This window comes from Photinus pyralis, unplaced genomic scaffold (genome assembly GCF_008802855.1).
Source record: "Photinus pyralis isolate 1611_PpyrPB1 unplaced genomic scaffold, Ppyr1.3 Ppyr1.4_LG7, whole genome shotgun sequence".
Classification (NCBI taxonomy): domain Eukaryota; kingdom Metazoa; phylum Arthropoda; class Insecta; order Coleoptera; family Lampyridae; genus Photinus; species Photinus pyralis.
Genome location: NW_022170738.1, coordinates 43629780 through 43651719, shown reverse-complemented (window position 1 = coordinate 43651719; position 21940 = coordinate 43629780). Strand labels below are relative to the sequence as shown.

Genomic DNA, 21940 nt, shown 5'->3' with positions numbered 1-21940 from the left:
CGAAGCTCGTTCAAAGTTACCTCTACCAGATTAATCAAGCAATCTTGTTTTGTCACCAAAGGCGCATAATGCATCGTGACTTGAAACCGCAAAACCTACTCATCGGCAAGGATGGTTCGATTAAAGTAAGCCAACTATAGCGATTGAGATATTTTTTCCACCCTCACGTTAGTTGCATTGGGATAAAAATGACCCCCTCCTTTTTTATGGAAAAACACCTGAGATTTGAACCAAAAACAATATCTCAATCGTGTCAGTCTGTCTGTACTCTCATTTCTGGGTGAACCTATTGCAACCAAATTTGGTACACATATTCTTAAAGAGCTTTTGGGTTTTACTGGGTACAATGCATAAGGCGTTACGGCCTGATTTGAATATAGTTACTGCCAAGTGATGATACCATGGCTTGCCTAGTTTTCTAGAATTTTTTAAAATTTCTTTTACAATTTTAGTGTACCCAAAATTTGATATGGTTTCCCCTAGGAAACTAACATTTTGTAGTTTTTTTTAGAATTTTCTAGAATTTTTTGGAACTTCTTGAATTTATAGAATTTTTTTCGACTGCACATGCGCACACTATTATTATTTTATACAATTTTCTAGAATTTTTTGAATTGTACTGTACTGTGTCATAGGAAACTAGCATTTTGTAGAATTTTTTTTAGAATTTTCTGTAATTTTTGGAACTTTTCTTGAATTTATAGAATTTTTTTCGACCGCACATGCGCACACAATTATTATTTTACACAATTTTTGGAATTTTCTAGAATTTTTAGAATTTTAATGTTCACAAAATTTGATGTGAATTTATAAAATTTTTTGGACCGCACTAGAGCATTTTGTAGAATTTTTTTTAGAATTTTTTAGAATTTTTTCAAACTTCTTGAATTAATAGAATTTTTTCGGCCGTACATGTGCACACAATTATTATTTTACACATTTTTTAGAATTGTCTAGAATTTTTAGAATTTTAATCTTCACAAAATTTGATGTGGTTTGCTCAGAGGAAACTGTAGCATTTTGTAGAATTTTTTTAGAATTGTATAGAATTTTTTGGAACTTTTCTAGAATTTATAGAATTTTTTTCGACCGCGCATGCACATACTATTATTATTTTATACAATTTTTAAAACTTTCTAGAATTTTTTTCTAAACGCACATGCACACACAAGTACCTACTGTTTTTAGATTTTTTAGTTTTCTAGAATTTTTTAGAATTTCTTTTACAATTTCAGTGTACGCAAAATTTGATATGGTTTCCCCGAGGACACTTAACATTTTGCAGAATGTGGTTTACTCAGAGGAACTAGCATTTTGTAGAATTTTTTTAGACTTGTATAGAATTTTTTGGAACTTTTCTTGAATTTATAGATTTTTTTGACCGCACATGGGCATACTATTATTATTTCATACAATTTTTAAAATTTTCTAGAATTTTTTTCCAAACGCACATGCACACAGAAGTACCTACTGTTTTAAATTTTTTTAGGTTTCTAGAATTTTTTAGAATTTCTTAACATTTTGTAGAGTTTTTTTTAGAATTCTTTGAAACTTCTTGAATTTATAGAATTTTTTTCTACCGCACATGCGCACACAATTATTTTACACAATTTTTGGAATTTTAATGTTCACAAAATGTGATGTGGTTTACTCAGAGGAAACTAGCATTTTGTAGAATTTTTTTAGAATTGTATAGAATTTTTTGGAACTTTTCTTGAATTTATAGATTTTTTTGACCGCACATGGGCATACTATTATTTCATACAATTTTTAAAATTTTCTAGAATTTTTTCCAAACGCACATGCACACAGAAGTACCTACTGTTTTTAGATTTTTTTAGGTTTCTAGAATTTATAGAATTTTTTTCGACCGCACATGCGCACACAATTATTTTACACAATTTTTCGAATTTTAATGTTCACAACATTTGATGTGGTTTACTCAGAGGAAACTGTAGCATTTTGTAGAATTTTTTGGAACTTTTCTTGAATTTATAGAATTTATTATTTTATACAATTTTTAGAATTTTTTAGAATTTTAGTTGTTCACAAAATTTGAATTGGTTTACCCCTCAATCTTTATTAGAAGTGCCGGGTTTGTTATTCGACCATTATTTATAAAAGTAGGTATTTTGCCTAGGATCATTCAATCGCAGAAAAGAATTTTACCTTGCTCTGTGTACAACGTTAACGGTAAGTGAAAATGCAATATATAAATAATTTTATTGGGATTTTTAATATTGTAGTGTAACCATTTTTCTATTTTACACAGGGTGTTTCAGTTTTTGTCGCATTATACTTACCTATTTTTAGTGCATTTTACAATTCATTTTGGAAGGCCACATTTTGCATTGATAGGAAATATTCAACTTTGTTTATAAATGTATATATACACCTGACACCCGTCAGGTGATAAAAGAAAATGAATTGTATTTTAACAAACATCCTATACAATAAAAATAAATCGGAATGCAATACGTTAATATATTAAGAATTTCCGGGCGCGAGTGTAAGACTTTACAAGCAAGCGGTGTCCACAAAAACACCAACTTAATGCAAATCGCAAGTAAGTGGTTAAATTAAATAGAGCTTGAGCTTAAAATTCGATTTAATAGTTTTTTATCAAATACACCTCAACGCTAGTTCAAATGTACAACGGGGCAAGAAACGACGGAAAGCGGCAAAACTGCAACGCGAAAATCCCTTTATTGTTTATGCACCAGGAGTTTTAGATGCCTTCTGGCTATAACTTTCAATCGGAATAGAACGGAGATTTACTCTTCAGCTGTACTCTGCACGAACCGGCTATAGATTTCTCGCTTCAATTCGGAATAGAGCTTGATCTTCAAGCTATGCTCTGCACGGACCGCCGACAGAACCCGCACTAGCGTTCCGCCGGGGAAGTTTTTAACTTCCTTGTTTTCTCCCTTGGAAAAACTGCGAAAATCTTAGTCCGTAGCGCAAAGGTGACCTGATGTAGACGATGGCTCGCTTCGCTTCTGACTTGATTTCTTTCTTCTTGATCCGCCCGGGTTTGTTCACTGCGTACAATCGCCTAACGACTGCTGATTTTCCACTACTGACATTCTTATTTATAGGTATCGCTCTTGTAAACTATGGCCCAATGAGCAATCTCTGCAGTTATCGGTAGAGAAAACCTTCGCACTCCAGAGCAACAAAACGCGTCAAGAAGAAGCAGCAGCAGCCACTCGTGCCGCTACGTAATTCCCCGGAACGGATCACCATTTTAAATGAACTTACAGCCTTAAGCTATGTACAGGGTGTCCCATTTTCGACATTTATATATCTCCGTAATTGTTAGTGCTATCAAAAAAAGTAATATAGGGATTGATTTCGGAATGACCTTACATTTCCCTGGTTGTTGAAGAATCTACCGTTTTCAGAATAAGTATACGAGCTCAGGCAAAAAAGTTAGCGGGACTAACCTCATTTTTTTAATAGACCTTCCAGATTTTAAACTAAAGAAATAACGGGTCTGTTTGGTGCAGTGGCGTGCACGTTCAACTGCGGTACTAAGGGTCCCTGGTTCGAATCCGGGTTCGGGCACGGATATTTGTAAATGTCGTTAGGTTGGTAGAGTAGCCTTAGCTGAAACCGCGCTTTTTGTTTTGCTTGAACGCTTTGCTTTTTCTACTGGCACGAAGAAAAAACACGTGTTCCACTGAGACGAAACAAAGCGTAATTCCTTTGATTTCTTTTGTGGCGGCCAGTGGATAATTAAATCGAATTTGCAACTTCGGTTCTGTCACATTTTGAAAAGTAAAACGCATGCGCAGATCCAACTTTCTTATTTGTGGACAACAGTCATAGCTGAACTTTTACATGAAAGGTAAATTGCAGGTGGCCGACTTTGGACTGGGTCGCGCCTTCGGCGTACCGGTTCGCGTGTACACCCACGAAGTGGTCACGTTATGGTACCGCGCCCCGGAGATACTGCTCGGATCGTCGCGCTACTCCTGCCCGATCGACGTCTGGTCGACGGGCTGCATCTTCGCGGAGATGGCGACGAAATGTCCGCTGTTTCAAGGCGACTCCGAAATCGATCAGCTGTTCAGAATCTTTCGCGTCCTGATGACACCCAACGAGAAATTGTGGCCCGGAGTTTCCGCGCTGCCCGATTTTAAGGCGACGTTCCCGTGCTGGAGCACGTACAGTTTGGACAACCACGTGAAGTGCCTTTCGGAAAGCGGACTCGATCTGTTGAAGCAGATGCTCGTGTACGATCCCCCCAAGCGGATATCGGCGAAGGGAATAGTCGCGCATCCGTACTTCGTCGATTTGGATCGGTCGGTCAAACCGCAATTTCCCGAATAATGCTTTGACTGTGGTATAACTAGTGTTTTGTTTTCATATTGTTTATCTTTGTTAAGTGTAAAAAGGTCCAGTTTAGTTCTTTAGTAAGGAGAATAGTTCTTCAATTAGAATCGTTTGCATTGTGAAATTGAAACATTGTTTAAAATTGACGGTGCAAATGGCCATTAGTGAATTAAATTATTTTGATTAAATATGATATGGGTAGACTTTTGTTAAGTTAAAAGCGACCCGCGTTATTTGCCAAGATTGTTTCAGTGACCTAAAAGGAAAGCGGTTGACGAACAAAGAAAAATCAGTGGTTGGAAACTCCCGGCTTAACTTAATTTTAATTTCACGCGATTGCAACAATTACGCAATCCGTCGGAAGACGAGAATATAGAAAATGCGTCCCAAAGTTTTATTTACCGGTTCAAGGCCCAAATTTAGAGTAGATCGATTGTCCCTAATCCTCCCATAAATTCCTCTAAGATCCACAAATACCCTCACGGTACGCGAAATATGTTACCCGGCTTAACTGTGAAAGGTTCCACCCTGTATATACAACTTACGACGATACATACATTTTTGAGAGTTGGCAACCATGCAATTTCTAGATGGGAAAAAGCTGCCTGCGCCATCTAGAAAGCACGAGCGGGGGTTACGTTTGGCATATCTTCTCTTGAATGGCGGTCGTGAGCGCGTCACTTCATAAATGTTTGTTATTTTGTGTTTTTTTGCATTTCTTTATATCGTATTTGTGTTTTGTATGCCGCATTTTATATTTTTTTTTGTTTCAATTTTTGTTTTTGAAATTTACTTGGTTTAATCGCAATGCCTAATCACATATGTGATACCGTTATGCTATTGTTTGTAATTGTTTACGTTTTTGGTGTAATGCTTGCTTATTTTATGTTTATTGATGTTGATTACTTGGCCTTGTCCTTGAATTGATATTAATTTGACCGCTGGTTTTTTTTATTGGTAATTTCCGAGCTTTCATAATCTTGAGATGCCCCAACCTTAAAAACATCCTGTGAATATGATTGTCGATACGAAGCACCCTATACATCATGTTAGTTACACAAGCTGCCAACCAAAAACTGGTGGGATTACAGAAAAGGGAAAGAGCACAGATGAGACGGATGGAATTTCTCAGAAGATCACATGTGTTTATCATTTCAAATACCTGCAGTCCAGTTTTTTCCTAGAAATACCTGAAATACAGGGAATGGGCGATTTTCGGGTATTTTTTAGGGGTGTTAAGAGATCAAGTTACCGGTCGTTTGGACTAGTCAATAAATACGATTTAACATGTGTGTTTATGGTCTTTTTCTTGTAACCGGCGTAAGTGTAAAGTACGGCTTATCTTGAAATATTTTGTTATACCTTAATCATTGCTGTGTGCTTTTGCTTTTTATATCAGGTGAGGTATTTGCTTTATTCAATTACTCTATAAATGTGTGTAACTTGAATGCAGATTGTAACCATTTACTTATGTACTTACTGGATTCAATCACTTCCTCTTAATGTGTAACCTTTGTTGGTATTGCCAATCATGTTTCATTGTCGGGAGGGCTGTATCTGTGCAGTACATACTTGCATGTGTACATATTTGTGTATTGTGCTTTTTAGTCACTCTCGATTATTTCATTGCATTTCATTATATTTGCTTATTTGGGGCTGTGAGTAATCAAGTGTACTTGTTTAGAGGAGATTGAGTTATTCAAGTTTATACGGGCCTTGGTGAACCTAACAGTCCTAACACTAACATTTTCACTCGTTCCGAAACCCAACAACTTTAGCCCACGTCTACAGGCACCCCACTGGGCCTGGGTAATCCTACCCTCCGGCGAGGCATATTTAATATCTCTTAGTTTTGTCTGATGTAGGTGTTGTAATACCTGGGGTATGGCTCGATTCCATTTTGGTTACTCATAGCGTGTATGTAGTATTTACCCCGGTTTCGAGAGGGCTCAAAAGTGCTGTACATTAGATGTTATCTGTAGGCTTTGCAGTTTTCCTAATTCGTAAGGTAAATGCCGGAGTAGTATAGAACCACTTAAGACCCTCTGCAGGAGCGCCATATTGGTATTAGCTTCAATATAATCTTAATCAGCTATTGCTTTTGGTGTTCCTTACCCATAAAACGCCCTCAGTGCCTGCTGAGAACCCAGTTTTTACACAACGTAGGTGCCCTACATGGTGATCACGATCTTGGTGCACTCGGAGTGGCACCCGAGTGACGGATTCTCGCGGGAAACTTAAGCGAGAATATTCAATTAGGCAGCCATGTTAGTTTGGCATTCCCGCTCCTACAGAATATGGTCAAATATTCCGATGCGACTTGAAGTTGGCGTTAGCCCGCCAAGATAGTAGGAGGCTAAGATCATTACAGTCTAGTGTTTTTACGAACCCAGTAAATTGAAAGTATCTTGTAATTTAGGCTAGCTGAGTGTTTTTTTGTTTGTACATCTGGTCTTTGTTGTCGTTTGAAGTCATTTTTCAGGGGCAGAGGAGACAGTCGTTTATTTTTTGTATGTTTGTCCTGAAGTTCTGCGCGAGATATGTATTGAAGGTAGACACACATTTTATATCTATTACAGTTTTTTATTATTTTACAGCTATATCTAATGGTAGAAAAAATATATACTTAAAATTTATTGAATCATATATAGTATAGTCAAGATCAATCAGTTACAAAGAAATGTGTGTAAGGTGATTTTGTTTTAAAGAACTTTTAATGTTGGTTGTATATTCACACAATTTGAGACATTATGCGTCAAGAGATGTTTCAAAGAATGCTTAAAGTTTGTGACATAATCACATATATCTTGCACTTCAAGTCTTTACGCTAATAATAAAAGATGTTGTTGAAGATACCTTTTAATATGCGCTTGATAATCACAATTGTGAGATTTAAAATTTGTAGAGTTATAGTTTGACAGATGCAGTTTGAAAGCCTTTTTATAATTTGAGAAATATTCGGAAAGGTCACATTTAAAATTCAAATCTTTAAAAACGATATGTGTTAAAACATGTTTGGTCAACGTCCTCTTCTGTTTCGCGGCATAACCGCAAATGCCACATTTAAAATTGTTAGAAGCTTTGTGTGAAATCTGATGTCTTGTCAAATTGCTTTTTACATTTGTTGCATAATTACAAATGTCACATTTAAATTTTTTACTAAAAATGTTGTGTTCGAGGGGGTGTTTTGCCGAGACTATTTTAACATTTGTATCATAATCACAGCTAGCTATATCTTCACTATATTCTGTCTCGTGTTCGTTTTTTATAGTTGCCCAATCATCATTCTTTACAAGCATGGTTTGTTCAAGAGACAAATTTATTTCTTCTTCTTGTTTTGGTTCAATTTTAACAAATGCAATACAGTCATCCATGTCTATCTATAAAAATGTTCAATTATATTATGGTCACATGTACCTACACATATGACTTACCATTTACCATCACTTAAGTGTTGTGTGAATGCACCAAAAACGCCCAATTAGCTCTAAATAGTGGTTTATGATCTGCGGTTCCTAGAAACCGTTGGTATTTATAAGACTTTGATGGTAAATCACTCCTTTTGTGACTGCACAACTCCTTTTTTTATGCATACAGGGTGCTACAAGTGCTAAAACAAAAACGGAGTGAAGAGATTCACCACAAGCACAACGCACGCTGCCGTCTGAAACTGCTACCATAGACATCATCGTTTCTGGACCTTTAAAGAAGAGTAAGGCCGTGTACACAACATTTTTTCGTACCGGGTGACCCAATAAGACTGGTCCTCGCCCATAGCTCGAGAACCGTTCGCCATAAGGGGTAAAAAAAATAGTTGGTAAATCGGTCATAAAGAATCCCTGGAAAATATTTTCAAGTTCTAAATATGACCAACAGAGGGTGTAACTGCCATCTTAAATTTTAAAATTGCATTTTCTTTAAATTTCGCATAATAAACTAAACATTCCTTTTTCACATTTTTAAAGAGAACCAGTTTATCTATCGTTTTCGTAAAAACAAAAACTCAGTTATTTCAAAAACGAACATGATGGTGTGGGGCGTTCAATTGTTTTTGCAATACCCTGCTTTGAAGTTGGCGTTAGCTCGCCAAGATAGTAGGAGGCTAAGATCATCACAATTTCATATGGTTTCCAACCCCTGATTATCATTTACAATGGTGGCTGAATTGAATCGCAAAATTCATTGCCTTAAGTGGACTGCATCATTGAAGGAAACGGTGCAATCTTGATAAACTGAATCAAACGATCACCAGGTAATTAATACATTCCGGGAAACATTGTTTTAGGTACCTGGCCACTAAATACATTAAATTACAATGGTCTTAGCGGCCTCCGAGCCGGTATACTGCAAACTTGACTTACCCTGTACTTACAATTTTAAGGTAGGGTAAAGGTTTCATGTCGACATGACGGACGTTTCGCGGCACTTTCGAATCTCGGTAGCAATAATCAACAGTGCCGTATAACACAAAAAGAGGGCAGGCATAGCAGATTACGTTTCCTGCCGCTTGTTACTTTACCTGAAACCGTCAAGAAAATCTAAATTTCAGGGCTATTTTGACATTAGAAAGTTGATCTTTACCTGACTAGTACTGTAATATTTTTGCCTGACTCCCATTACAGTCCTAGTACATGCAAAGTAACAATAGGGTCTTCCTGAAAAAAAATATTGTAACTTTTTTGTGTCTTACTGTAAAGTTTATAACCTGTAATTAAACATCTCATATACAGAACTTTTTTTTCTAATTGCAACATGTCAGGAAACAACATATAATATCGTAAAACTTTCAAATTTTGTCATGCAACCGACGACATGCCGATATTGACCGAGCGTCGCTTACGTCACTACGCAAGTTGCCGATCGGGAGTTATATTAGTGCATTGCATGACACTGATAGGAGTTCGATTCGACTTATTATGGCAATCTGCCATAAACTGAGTTCTGACTGGTTCGTAAAGGGGCAGTTAGATAGTCTGCCAAAGGTTGAAGTGTTAATGGTCGCCGCCTTTTTTGTCGAAAAGTGAGTTTTTTCATGCCACTCGTTTTATTCAATCAACGATTGGATAATTAAAATGCAGACTATGTGGATATTTTTAAATATTAATTATACCTACACAAAGGATAATGGTTTTTGATTACTAACAATATTAATGGAATATGTGTGGAAGTAATTATTCCTGTAGTTTTGCGCCAGTCGTTAAGAGGTTTGTACGCCTTTTCGTACCTCTTTCTTGACTTTGTGGGGAGCGAATATTGCACTACGGCGGCCGCAGCTTCGGCTACATTATAACAACGTCTTGTGTAGGTACTCTTCTTCACTGATACCTGCTTTTGTACCTAGTTATAAAGACTGTATATAGTTTAAAAGTACAAAGCATAAACTGCATTAAAAATGACACTGACTGTTTTAATTGTTTTGAAATGTCTAAGGAAACAATTAAATAGTGATTTTAGCATGCGTGATTAGGTATCAAAATTTCATACATAATGAATAATTTAATTTGAAAAAGTTATTTACATGTTGCGGTTTCAGGTAAAATTTTATGCATAATACGTCATGAAAGTGAGTCCACTTGACTTGGAGGCATTAAAGAGATACTCGGACGCTGCGCCTCCTCGTACTTTTCAATAAGCCTCCGCGTCATGTAAACAACCACTTTCATGACTTATTATGTAAATAACTATTACTGACGGCACCTGTCACTTTACCGGTCGCATTTTTGACATTTCCAGATGTCTGTCTCTATAATCAACTCTTGTCATCACTGACAAATTGACATTAATCAAAAGTACTATATAAAAATTGAAATTTTATATTAAAATACGATTTCGGGTAAAATTTGATACAAAACTCGTCACTAAAATGACACTACTTGACTCGGAAATTAAAGTACTCGGCACCACAGGGGCCTCGTCAATATTTCCTCGCCAGTAATGTATCATTTTCCTGACTTTTATGTAAATAACTATTTCAGTAACGTGAGATGACCATATGCTTGCAAATACCCTGTATATTCCGTTGTCGGATGCAACCAGTCAAGTAGTTGGAGATTCTGGGGACACGAGCCACTGCCGTCACCATCTGCCAATGAATAAATACGGAAGGAGAAAATCAACAATTGTTCCGCGATTGCTTTTGCAAATGGCGGACAGTAGTTTCCATAGATCTTAATTATCTATGGTAGTTTCCTGTTCCAGTGGCGTACCTACTTTACAGTTGTAGAAGGATACAATTATAAAGAATTTTACACGAAAACAATCTAAACCCCCATGTGTCTACTCCGCCTATGACTTTTGTTTAACTAACCTCAAACTACATTCCGATAAAAAAATTGTAAATTTACATGTACCTACTATATAAAAATAATATTGGTATCAATACTTACACAATATGTAATTCCCAAACTTTCATTTTTTTCCGTTTTGGAGCAACCATGAGATGTCTAAATCCCATTAAATACCCTGTATATTTCAACGTCGGATGCAACCGGTCAAGTAGTTGGAGATTCTGGGGACATGAGCCACCGCCATCACCACCTGTCGATATTTTTTTGATAGCTTCCGGGGGATTTTGAGTGCTTGGCGTCACATCATCACTTGACACATGAAATGTAATTCCCAAACTTTTATTTTTTTCCGCTTTGGAGCAACCACAAGCACAACAACTAACCATTATTTTATGTCACTGCAAAAACCACAACAAAAATGAGTCATAAGTGGCTTTTGCAAATGGCCGACTTCCGTCCCACTCTCTCTTGTATACAACTTAAGTAATGCTCCTTCCTGGTATTCTTTATTCATTGCCATCGTGCCAACGTGGAAATTATCGAATTGTTTTGATGTATGTATACGTACTGACTTGTTGTTTGTCAACTAACATTTTCAACAGTCTTCATTTCTAAGAATGTAATGAGATATCTATATCCCTTTAAATACCCTGTATATTTCAACTTAGAATGCAACCGGTCAAGTAGTTGGAGATTCTGGGGACATGAGCCACCGCCATCACCACCTGTCGATATTTTTTGGTAGCTTCCGGAGGATGTTTGGGGATTTTAGGGTGCTTGGCGTCACATGATCACTTGTTGTTAGTTAAAGTTTGTTGGTGGTGGACTTTATTGTATTTTGAGTTGTATTCATAGAGTTTAGCTTTGTTTTTGGTGTTTGTGAGTTCAACCACTTTGGTGTCGGGTAAAGTATTTTATGTAGTTTATGTCCGTATGCACCAAAAAAGTTTAAACGGGCTTAGTTTAAGTGTAGCTTAATATCCATGGTTACGATTATGGGACAATGGTTGAAATGATTTTAAGCTAGGCTTAAGCTGAGCTCATCTTTAATTTTTTCGGTGCATACGGCCATTAATCTTATGTACTTATATGAATTGTGCCATTTGTTAAATCAGATATTTTCCATCTACCATTGTGCTAATATGTAATTTGCAACATGCGAGGTGTTAACTAATATCCATGTGCTTGTGGAAGTCTACAATATCTCAGGTTTAGACCACGTTTACTCAGGTACACGGTGCACGGGGTGAACCTATGTCGAACCTCGACTTCCGTGAAGTAGGGCATGCAATGCTAGGTCTATTTAGTTTAGGGTGACTCGTAACATTCGCGAATGTGTGTGCCTTGTTGTATGTAACTAATATCTTTATACCGTGAGAGGGAGCTCGGACGCTAGAATAGAAAGGTGTTCTAGAGCTAATGCATAAAAGGATCCGAGGGCCCTCAGAAACTCCAACTTTAGGGATGAAGTGCTGTAACAAAGGCCATCCTGCCCATGGGCGGCGACCCATCTCTTAACCACCTTCAGTTTTGTGTCGTTACGAGACCGATGTCCGGGGAGTGTTACGAAGCACAGGTAGTAGTTCCGGAAGTCTGGGTTTTATACCAATGTCATTATGTGGAAACTGCGCATAATTGGGGGCTCCACGAGCACACTGTGTGTTGTCATAACTGCCTATTGTTACGTCACAACATAAATAATAGATCAGACGTGTTTTTACAAACGTCACACCACTCTATTCGGTATATAATGATATGAATAACTAGTAAGGTGACTTATACCAATAAACGCGTGAATGTGTTGCCCCTAACAATCTTAACTGCGTTACGGGTTAATAGGCAAATATGCCAGCCCGATCACTAAAAATATAACCGTGAAACAGGAGGGCAATCAAGCGAAGACGCTGGCCCAAACCTAATAGTAGGGGAGCTAGCACGAAATCCACTGAACGAGAATGATCAAAATTTTAACCGATGGAGTTCCATTTTGCCCTATCAGAGTATGCTAAAATCGATCGTCTGCCGCCTCAGGCCATATGACTTAAGGCGCTGCGGGTACTTCTTGCGGTACCAATTCTGAAAGGTTGTTTTTCGAGAAAATAAGTTATACACCAAATGAAAACGTTGATAACAGCTCTTAAAAAAATATTGAAAAAAATCGCGCGCATTTGATAACTCCGTAAAAAAACAATTCTTAGTCGGTTTTTCACGAACTTTCTACGGATATAACTAGGTTACCGTTGGATAAATGAAGCTGATTTTTTTTACAGACTAATGATGGGCACAGACAATGACGGATTTATGGCTCAGTGGTAGAGCATTGGGTTATAAATCCGAAGGTCGGGTGTTCGAACCTGGGTTGAGGTGAATTTTTCATCTGTGGCGGAGATGGAAATTACCTTAGACCAGTTCCGAGCATTCTACCAGCTACTCCGAATTAGGTTTTCCTGCAGTTTTCCTAATTCGTAAGGTAAATACCGGAGTAGTATAGACCATCTTAAGACCTTCTGCAGAGGCACCTCTAAATAGCATTGTGCGGGTCACTCTGTAATTGGGCGCATGCCTTGTTGAGGGCCCAAAACAAGAGAGGGATAATAATAATAATAATAATGACTATGAGAGTGTTTCTTTTTTAAATTTTTTCCCTAATTATAAGATATCTTATAATGTTAAGATAATAAGATAATCTTATAATTAGAGAAAAAATTTAAAAACGAAACACCGTTAAGTCATTAGTAGTACCTATCATCAGTCTTTAGAAAAAATCAGCTTCATTCGTCTAACCGCAACCTAGTTATTTCCGTAGAAAGTTCGTGAAAAACCGACTAAGAATTGTTTTTTTACGGAGTTATCAAATGCGCGCGATTTTTTTCAATATTTTTTTAAGAGCGATTATCAACGTTTTCATTTGGTGTATAACTTATTTTCTCGAAAAACAACCTTTCAGCATTGGTACCGCAAGAAGTACCCGCAGCGCCTTAAGTCGTATGACCTGAGGCGGCAGACGATCGATTTTAGCATACTCTGATAGGGCAAAATGGAACTCCATCGGTTAAAATTTTGATCATTCTCGTTCAGTGGATTTCGTGCTAGCTCCCCTACTATAACAATAACCAGGTTCACCACCCAATGATTAACTAAAAAGTGAGTTGCCTTCTAGCCGCGATTAAAGAAAAGTACATGACATGTTGTGACGAATACTCTACGCATACTGTTCAAACGTCCCCTGCATGCTACTCGAATTCATTCATTAATTAAGGTAGTGTTACATGTTCTGCTTAGGTGGTTGGTGTTTTAATTTGCTTGTGATTAACATAGTTTGGGTTTTATTCAAGGCCAAGGTTTTTCTCAAGTCGCGCTCTTTTTCGCCTTGGTAGTCTGCTTTTGCGAAAGTGCGGCACCTTTAGGTTTTGCTTGCTTTGCTTTTAATGTACCACATCCAAATTCTCGGGTTTTCAGAATAAGTTTATAATAAATAAACTCGCAGACATTACAGTGTTTTATTTGAGTGTTCCTGCCCGACTGGGTCCCGAGTCATTGTATTAGCTTCGTGTAACGTAAGGGGGCCCTACCGTAGACGATCCAATCGCTTGCCATTCTTTTGTTTGAATTTTGAGCGGGAACCGTGTTTTGATCCTGGGATTGCAACGTTGCCACTTTGCCGTGAAATCTGTCATTTTCCCTTAGAGCCTGGGGTGGGTTAAGATCAGTACAGCAATACACAAAATAGTGATTCAAAAAACTTTATTTAAATTCCAAATTCACAGAAAAATAATACGCACCAAACACTCTCAATTTAGTCTCACATTAGTTTTTGTGTGATCTAACATTCCGCTTAGTATAGATTCATAATCACAAATGTCACATTTAAACACTTTTTGGGACATGTGATAAAAGATGTCGCTTCAAAACGTCTTTACGTTTTGTGGCGTAATCGCAGGATTCACAATTGAACTCTTTACACATTTTGTGTTTTACGAGATGTCTTCTAAGATTATCGTTTACACTCGTCGCATATTCACAAAAGTCACATTTAAAGTCTTTTGCAAGAGTGTGCGTTAATAGATGCCGTTTCAAGGCCCCTTTAAGTTTTGTTGCATAACCACAAATGTTACATTTGAACTCTTTTGCGGCATTGTGCGTTAAGAGATGTTGGGCCAAATTTTCTTTACGTTTAGTCTCATAATCACAAATGTCACATTTAAAATGTTTTGCGACATTGTGTAATAATACATGTTGTTTCAAATGGTCTTTACGTTTTGTCGCATAATCGCAAATGCTACATTTGAACTCTTTTCCGAGATTGTGTGTTAAATGATGTCGTTTCAAATCGTTTTTACGTTTTGTCGCGTAATCACAGGTTTCACAATTGAACTCTTTACACATTTTGTGTTTCACGAGATGTTTTTTAAGATTATCCTTTACACTTGTTGCATAATCACAAATGTCACATTTAAAGTCTTTTGCATCATTGTGCGTTAATAAATGTCGTTTCAAAGGCCCTTTAAGATTTGTGGCATAATCACAAATGCTACATTTCAACTTTTTTGAGACATTGTGTGTCAAGAGATGTTGTCTCAAATTGTCTTTCCGCTTTGTCGCATAATCACAAATTTCACATTTAAAATTGTTAACCGTAGTGTGTTTTACAAGATGTTTTTTAAGATATACCTTCACATTTGTTGTGTAATCACACAGGTCACATTTCAAATCTTTATAAAATTTATGTTTAAGAAAGTGCTTTGTTAAAACTCTCTTACTAGTTGTAGCATAATCACAGTTACCAGCTGCTCCACCAGATGCAGTCTCATCATATTCTTCTTTTATCGTTGTCAAACCAACATTGCTTACAAACTTGTCTTCTGCGAGGTATAAATTTATATCTTCTTCTCGTTTTGGTTCAATTTTAACAATGGCAATACAGTTATCCATGGCTATCTAGAAACATGTTTAAATTGTATGACCATGGCAAATAGGACTTACCTCAAATTGATGCAGTTACTATTACAATTGACACCAGCCTGAAGTTACATTCGCTTTTTTTTTTAAGGACATTCGCTTTTGGGGTAGTACCAACCTAAACGGGAAAACAAAAAATAACTAGGACCGGGCTGAAGTTACATTCGTTTTTTTTTTTGTTTTTTTTTTATCAATGGCCATCGAAAGTGATGGCACCGGGACCAATTCTCATCCCCTTTTCGGAAAATAGCCCTAAACCCCCGACAAATTCGTCCCCGAAGTTGACAAATTCCGCAAGTGTGTGAGTGAGTGAGTTTTGCACGCGGAGGATAAGGACGCCGTGGAGGCCCAAGGGCCCACCTAAAACCCCCTACCTGTAGTTTTTCGAAAAGTGCCCCACAGTTCGAGAAATTCCCTTTTGTTTGGTCAATGGCGCGGTATACGAATAATGCAAGTTGCAATTCAAAATTGATTTATTAAAATTGAGTGAGTTTTGCACGCGGAGGATAAGGACGCCGTGGAGGCCCAAGGGCCCACCTAAAACCCCCTACCTGTAGTTTTTCGAAAAGTGCCCCACAGTTCGAGAAATTCCCTTTTGTTTGGTCAATGGCGCGGTATACGAATAATGCAAGTTGCAATTCAAAATTGATTTATTAAAATTGAGTGAGTTTTGCACGCGGAGGATAAGGACGCCGTGGAGGCCCAAGGGCCCACCTAAAACCCTCTACCTATCGTTTCATACGATCAGCGGTTCTTATTATCTTAGAAATTTAGATTTGTGGCCCTGTAAAGGGCCGTTTTTTATCAGCAGAACGCCGGCCGGCTAAGCCTTTATGGCACGTCTTATCTCGCGTTCCATGGCGCGCAACCCTAATACGTTGGGATGGATTCCGTCCGTGTCAAACCAATGGATGCCTGGCCGATGGAAAATTCGGTTTAGGTCAGCAAGAACTAGACCCTGTTTTTCAGCTAGAGCTGTAACAGCTTTGTTGATGGCGGCAACGTTGTGGTCACTTCTGGTTGTGCGTCTATTGGGTGGAATTGTGCACAAGACGATTCTTACGGACGGTTTCATCCGCTTGAAGTCCCGGATCAGCCACTTCAGCGTTCTTCTAAATTTCGGTTCGTGGAACTCCTTCCTCGCTGCGTCATTGGTCCCTATCATAATGACAGCGGTGTTCACGTCGCTGGGGATACTCCACACGCTTCCTTTTGCAGCTGAAGAACTCAAACGGCGCCTTAATTGATCAATTGTCTGCCCACCTACACACAATTCCGCACACCACTTTCCTTCTTCATTTTTGAAAGAGTTGATCTCACTCACTTTGCAGAGCATCCTTCGCAATATGCTGTCCCCCAGGTGAAACGTCATGATCAACTATCTCTCATCAACTGTTTCCAACGACTGGTTGTAGGTCCAAAATAAATTAATTTGCGATATAATGACAGAGTCAGGGTCATTAGGTAATGGTGTCAATTATTATTTCAAGTACCGTACCTACTTAATTACTGATATGGAAATTACACATTCCAATTGTTTATGCAGTTTTGCATTTGAGCTTAATTGGTGTATATTCATTAAAGGTATCATTAGCGGAAACAATACTAATGCTCTCATTACTTTCCTATTTATCTGCATAATATCTACATATTCGAAAATAAAGGTAGATTTATTTATAATAGGTAGGTACTTGAAATAATAATTGACACCATTACCTAATGACCCTGACCCTGTCATTATATCTCAAATTAATTTATTTTGGACCTACAACCAGTCGTTGGAAACAGTTGATGAGAGATAGTTGATCATGACGTTTCACCTGGGGGACAGCATATTGCGAAGGATGCTCTGCAAAGTGAGTGAGATCAACTCTTTCAAAAATGAAGAAGGAAAGTGGTGTGCGGAATTGTGTGTAGGTGGGCAGACAATTGATCAATTAAGGCGCCGTTTGAGTTCTTCAGCTGCAAAAGGAAGCGTGTGGAGTATCCCCAGCGACGTGAACACCGCTGTCATTATGATAGGGACCAATGACGCAGCGAGGAAGGAGTTCCACGAACCGAAATTTAGAAGAACGCTGAAGTGGCTGATCCGGGACTTCAAGCGGATGAAACCGTCCGTAAGAATCGTCTTGTGCACAATTCCACCCAATAGACGCACAACCAGAAGTGACCACAACGTTGCCGCCATCAACAAAGCTGTTACAGCTCTAGCTGAAAAACAGGGTCTAGTTCTTGCTGACCTAAACCGAATTTTCCATCGGCCAGGCATCCATTGGTTTGACACGGACGGAATCCATCCCAACGTATTAGGGTTGCGCGCCATGGAACGCGAGATAAGACGTGCCATAAAGGATTAGCCGGCCGGCGTTCTGCTGATAAAAAACGGCCCTTTTCAGGGCCACAAATCTAAATTTCTAAGATAATAAGAACCGCTGATCGTATGAAACGATAGGTAGAGGGTTTTAGGTGGGCCCTTGGGCCTCCACGGCGTCCTTATCCTCCGCGTGCAAAACTCACTCAATTTTAATAAATCAATTTTGAATTGCAACTTGCATTATTCGTATACCGCGCCATTGACCAAACAAAAGGGAATTTCTCGAACTGTGGGGCACTTTTCGAAAAACTACAGGTAGGGGGTTTTAGGTGGGCCCTTGGGCCTCCACGGGTACTTATCCTCCGCGTGCAAAACTCGCTCAATTTTAATAAATCAATTTTGAATTGAAACTTGCATTATTCGTATACCGCGCCATTGACCAAACAAAAGGGAATTTCTCGAACTGTGGGGCACTTTTCGAAAAACTACAGGTAGGGGGTTTTAGGTGGGCCCTTGGGCCTCCACGGCGCCCTTATCCTCCGCGTGCAAAACTCGCTCAATTTTAATAAATCAATTTTGAATTGCAACTTGCATTATTCGTATACCGCGCCATTGACCAAACAAAAGGGAATTTCTCGAACTGTGGGGCACTTTTCGAAAAACTACAGGTAGGGGGTTTTAGGTGGGCCCTTGGGCCTCCACGGTGTATTATCCTCCGCGTGCAAAACTCACTCAATTTTAATAAATCAATTTTGAATTGCAACTTGCATTATTCGTATACCGCGCCATTGACCAAACAAAAGGGAATTTCTCGAACTGTGGGGCACTTTTCGAAAAACTACAGGTAGGGGGTTTTAGGTGGGCCCTTGGGCCTCCATTGTCTACGTTTACTAATTGGCAAAACTCATCACTTTCACATGGCCATTGATAAAAAAAGAAAACAGAATTTAAAACTGTACTTACCGGACTAAGGGGATTGTTCTCATTCCGGTGCCAAAAGCGAATGCCAAAAAAAAAAAAAAAAAACGAATATACATACAGTGTTTTCTATTGAAAATTACGATACAACGAAGCAGTTCGACAGGTGGCTGATGAGATTGGAAAGCGCCTTTACAATATTTGGGGTGCCAGAAGACAAGAAAAGTAGCTATTTCTTACATTACATGGGTCCGGAAGCCTACGATGTACTCTGCGACAAAATCTCGCCTGAGTTACCAAATACAAAGACGTACGTTGAATTGGTGGATACTATGAAGTCCCACTTCAACCCGGAACCACTAGAGATAGCAGAAAACTTCAGATTCTTGCAAAGGAAGCAACACGAAGGAGAGAAGGTCAAAGATTACTTAACGGCATTACAGAAATTGGCAATTACATGCAATTTTGGTCAGTACTTGAAGAAAGCTCTACGGAATCAATTTGTTTTTGGATTACGAGCCCAAAATATTCAATCAAGGTTATTAGAAGTAAAAGATCTGACGATTGAAAAAGCCATTGAAGTAGCAATTAGCATGGAGACGTCACAACGGGACGCAGCCCAACTACACCATGCAAGTGGCAGTGTTAACCAGATTACATACAAAAACAAAAGACATAATCACACTAGTAAAAATCAAAGTACAACTACTAATACAAATGTTACTAACAAACCAATTGTATGTTTTAGGTGTGGCATGAATAATCATACAGCAAACAAATGCATGAAGAAAAATTTACATTGTACAAGTTGTAACGCAAAGGGGCACGTGAGTAAAGTTTGTTTGAAAAATAAGGCTAATGCAAATCAGGTGGAAGAAATACTTTCCATTAAAACCGAACATACCAATTACAGAGAGAAATTCGCAGTAACTTTGAAATTAAACGACGTACTGATGGAATTCGAAGTTGACAGTGGAGCGGCTGTAAGTATTATTAGCAGGAATTTGTTTCAAAAATTCTTTCCAAATTTAAAACTGCAAACTACAAACTTAAAGTTAATTACATATTGCAAAAATGAATTAGAGGTAATGGGGTATGCAGAAATAACTGTTACCTACAAGAATATCACAAAAACATTAAATTTGTACATTATAAATCTTGATCGCAAACCACTACTAGGTAGAGAGTGGATTCGTCAGTTAGCCATTGATTTTGTTGATGTGCCTCAGGTTACAAAGTCTCAAATAAGTCCTAATCCTTTAGCTTTGGAGGATATTATGAATAAATACCATACAGTATTTGATGGGAAAATGGGCAAAATTTTGGGATTACAAGCAACCCTTAAATTTAAAGATAACATTACACCTTTCTTTTTTAAACCACGAAAAGTACCATATACATTATTACCAAAAGTAGAAAAGGAACTGGAATTCCTTGGAAGTGAGGGAGTTTTAACAAAGATTGATTTTTCGGAATATGCAACTCCAATCGTACCGGTTGTTAAAGCAAACGGAAAAATCCGTATATGTGGGGATTTCAAAATTAGGTATTACAACAGATTTGGAAAATTTAGTTAAAAATTGTTATCAATGCAATTTATATAAAAACAATCCTTCAAAAGTGCCCTTGCATCCATGGGAACCAGCTCAGAAACCATTCGAAAGAGTTCATATAGATTTTGCTGGGCCTTTCTTAGGACATAATTATTTTATTTTAGTAGACGCTTATACGCGTTGGCCGGAGGTCCACATAGTTAAAAATTTAAAAACCCAAGAGACAATTAAATTGTGTAGAAAAATTTTCTCGAATTTTGGGTTACCAAAAGTACTTGTGAGTGACAATGGTACGACATTTACATCACATGAATTTAGACATTTTTTAGATTTGAATGGAATTGTACATAAACTTAGTGCACCCTATCATCCTAGTACAAATGGGTTAGCTGAGCGGTATGTGCAATCAATCAAACAGTTGTTACGATCAATAAAAGATGACGGAACGGATAGGGAAACCCAATTGTCAAACATATTACTGCATTACAGGAGGACACCACATTCAGTCACAGGTGTAAGTCCTTCATTTTTGATGTTCGGCAGAGACATTCGTACAAGACTTGATCTATTATTAAACCCATTACCCAAGCAGTGCAAAAAGGAACAAGACGTTAAAATTCGTGAATTAACTGTGGGGGAAAGAGTTGCTGCTCGGGATTATTTAAGTGAGAACAAATGGGAATTTGGTAAAATTACAAAAAGGTTAGGTAAATTACATTATATGGTAGAGTTGGACAATGGGAGAGTGTGGAAAAGACACATTGACCAAATCAGGGTAATTGGTTCAGAAACACTAAAAAATACCCAGAGTTTATTTGTGCATAACGATAATGATGCTAACCAAAGTATTACATCTAATTCAGATAGTAGTAATGACAATCAACGTTTAAATGAAAGGTTAGCAAAGCCATCTACTGTCCCAGAAACGGTTCCACAAGTACTAGAGAACGCTACAGAATTAATGGACGAGAGTCAAGGTGATAAAGGTATTGATACACCTGATCTGCAAAGTAGCAGTAAAATAGATTCTAACATAAGTACTACGTCTACTGGAAATACTCAATTGGCACCTTTGCGAAGATCGGGCAGAACAATAAAACGACCTGCCAGATATCGTTCACCGTAAAGGCCGATTCTCACTTTCGTGCAAAGAACCGGCCCGGCAACGGCACGGCACATACTCGGCACGGGCAAAGTTTTTTGAGTTCAATTCACACTGCGACACGCTTGCCGCAGGTAAGCAGTTTCTACGTGAGTTTCAACTGTGGGAATGTTCGAAACTTCCACGTTAATTAAAATAGGTCTAATATTAGATGATGAAGAACAAGAAAGTACATATTGCAGAAAAATAAAAATACGTTTTTGTGTATATAAAATGCATAAGAAGTATCTTTTATGACCGAAATCATTCTCACGGACACATTCAATCAGCATCTCATCTTGTTCCGCTGAAAAAGTGTTCCTTTGCTGACCCTTCAACCTTTCTTGTACTATGAAAAATGAACTAAAGTCGGTGACCTGCACAGATTGTATTCACACTTGTCGGAACGTGCACGGTACATGCCCGGCAA

At 38.0% G+C, this 21940-nt stretch overlaps 2 protein-coding genes across 3 annotated transcripts; one reads left to right on the top strand and one right to left on the bottom strand.

Moving 5' to 3' along the window:
- The first annotated feature begins 7 nt into the window (after nt 1-7).
- LOC116176579 (cyclin-dependent kinase 1-like) lies at nt 8-4541 on the top strand. Its single transcript, XM_031495209.1, has 2 exons — nt 8-125; nt 3862-4541. Exons 1-2 carry the CDS (start codon nt 69-71, stop codon nt 4333-4335), a joined length of 531 nt encoding a protein of 176 aa, XP_031351069.1. The 5' UTR covers nt 8-68; the 3' UTR covers nt 4336-4541.
- A 9811-nt stretch (nt 4542-14352) lies between these two features.
- LOC116176724 (zinc finger protein 64-like) lies at nt 14353-15787 on the bottom strand. 2 transcript variants are annotated; one of them, XM_031495477.1, is made up of 2 exons: nt 15609-15787; nt 14353-15559 (listed from the first exon to the last, which is right to left on the bottom strand). In XM_031495477.1, the coding sequence occupies exon 2, from the start codon at nt 15555-15557 to the stop codon at nt 14493-14495; it is 1065 nt and encodes a 354-aa protein (XP_031351337.1). In that variant the 5' UTR covers nt 15558-15559; nt 15609-15787; the 3' UTR covers nt 14353-14492. The 2 variants fall into 2 exon arrangements, with proteins under 2 accessions (XP_031351337.1, XP_031351336.1); XM_031495476.1 differs by having other exon boundaries at nt 14353-15563; nt 15609-15786.
- Nucleotides 15788-21940: the final 6153 nt, after the last annotated feature.

Bases quoted from the DNA above. Each gene is read 5' to 3' on its own strand.
- LOC116176579 (XM_031495209.1), top strand. From the start codon at position 69: ATGCATCGTGACTTGAAACCGCAAAACCTACTCATCGGCAAGGATGGT. The intron at 126-3,861 runs GTAAGCCAACTA...GGTAAATTGCAG, and splicing joins GCAAGGATGGTTCGATTAAA to GTGGCCGACTTTGGACTGGG.
- LOC116176724 (XM_031495477.1), bottom strand. From the start codon at position 15,557: ATGGATAACTGTATTGCCATTGTTAAAATTGAACCAAAACGAGAAGAA.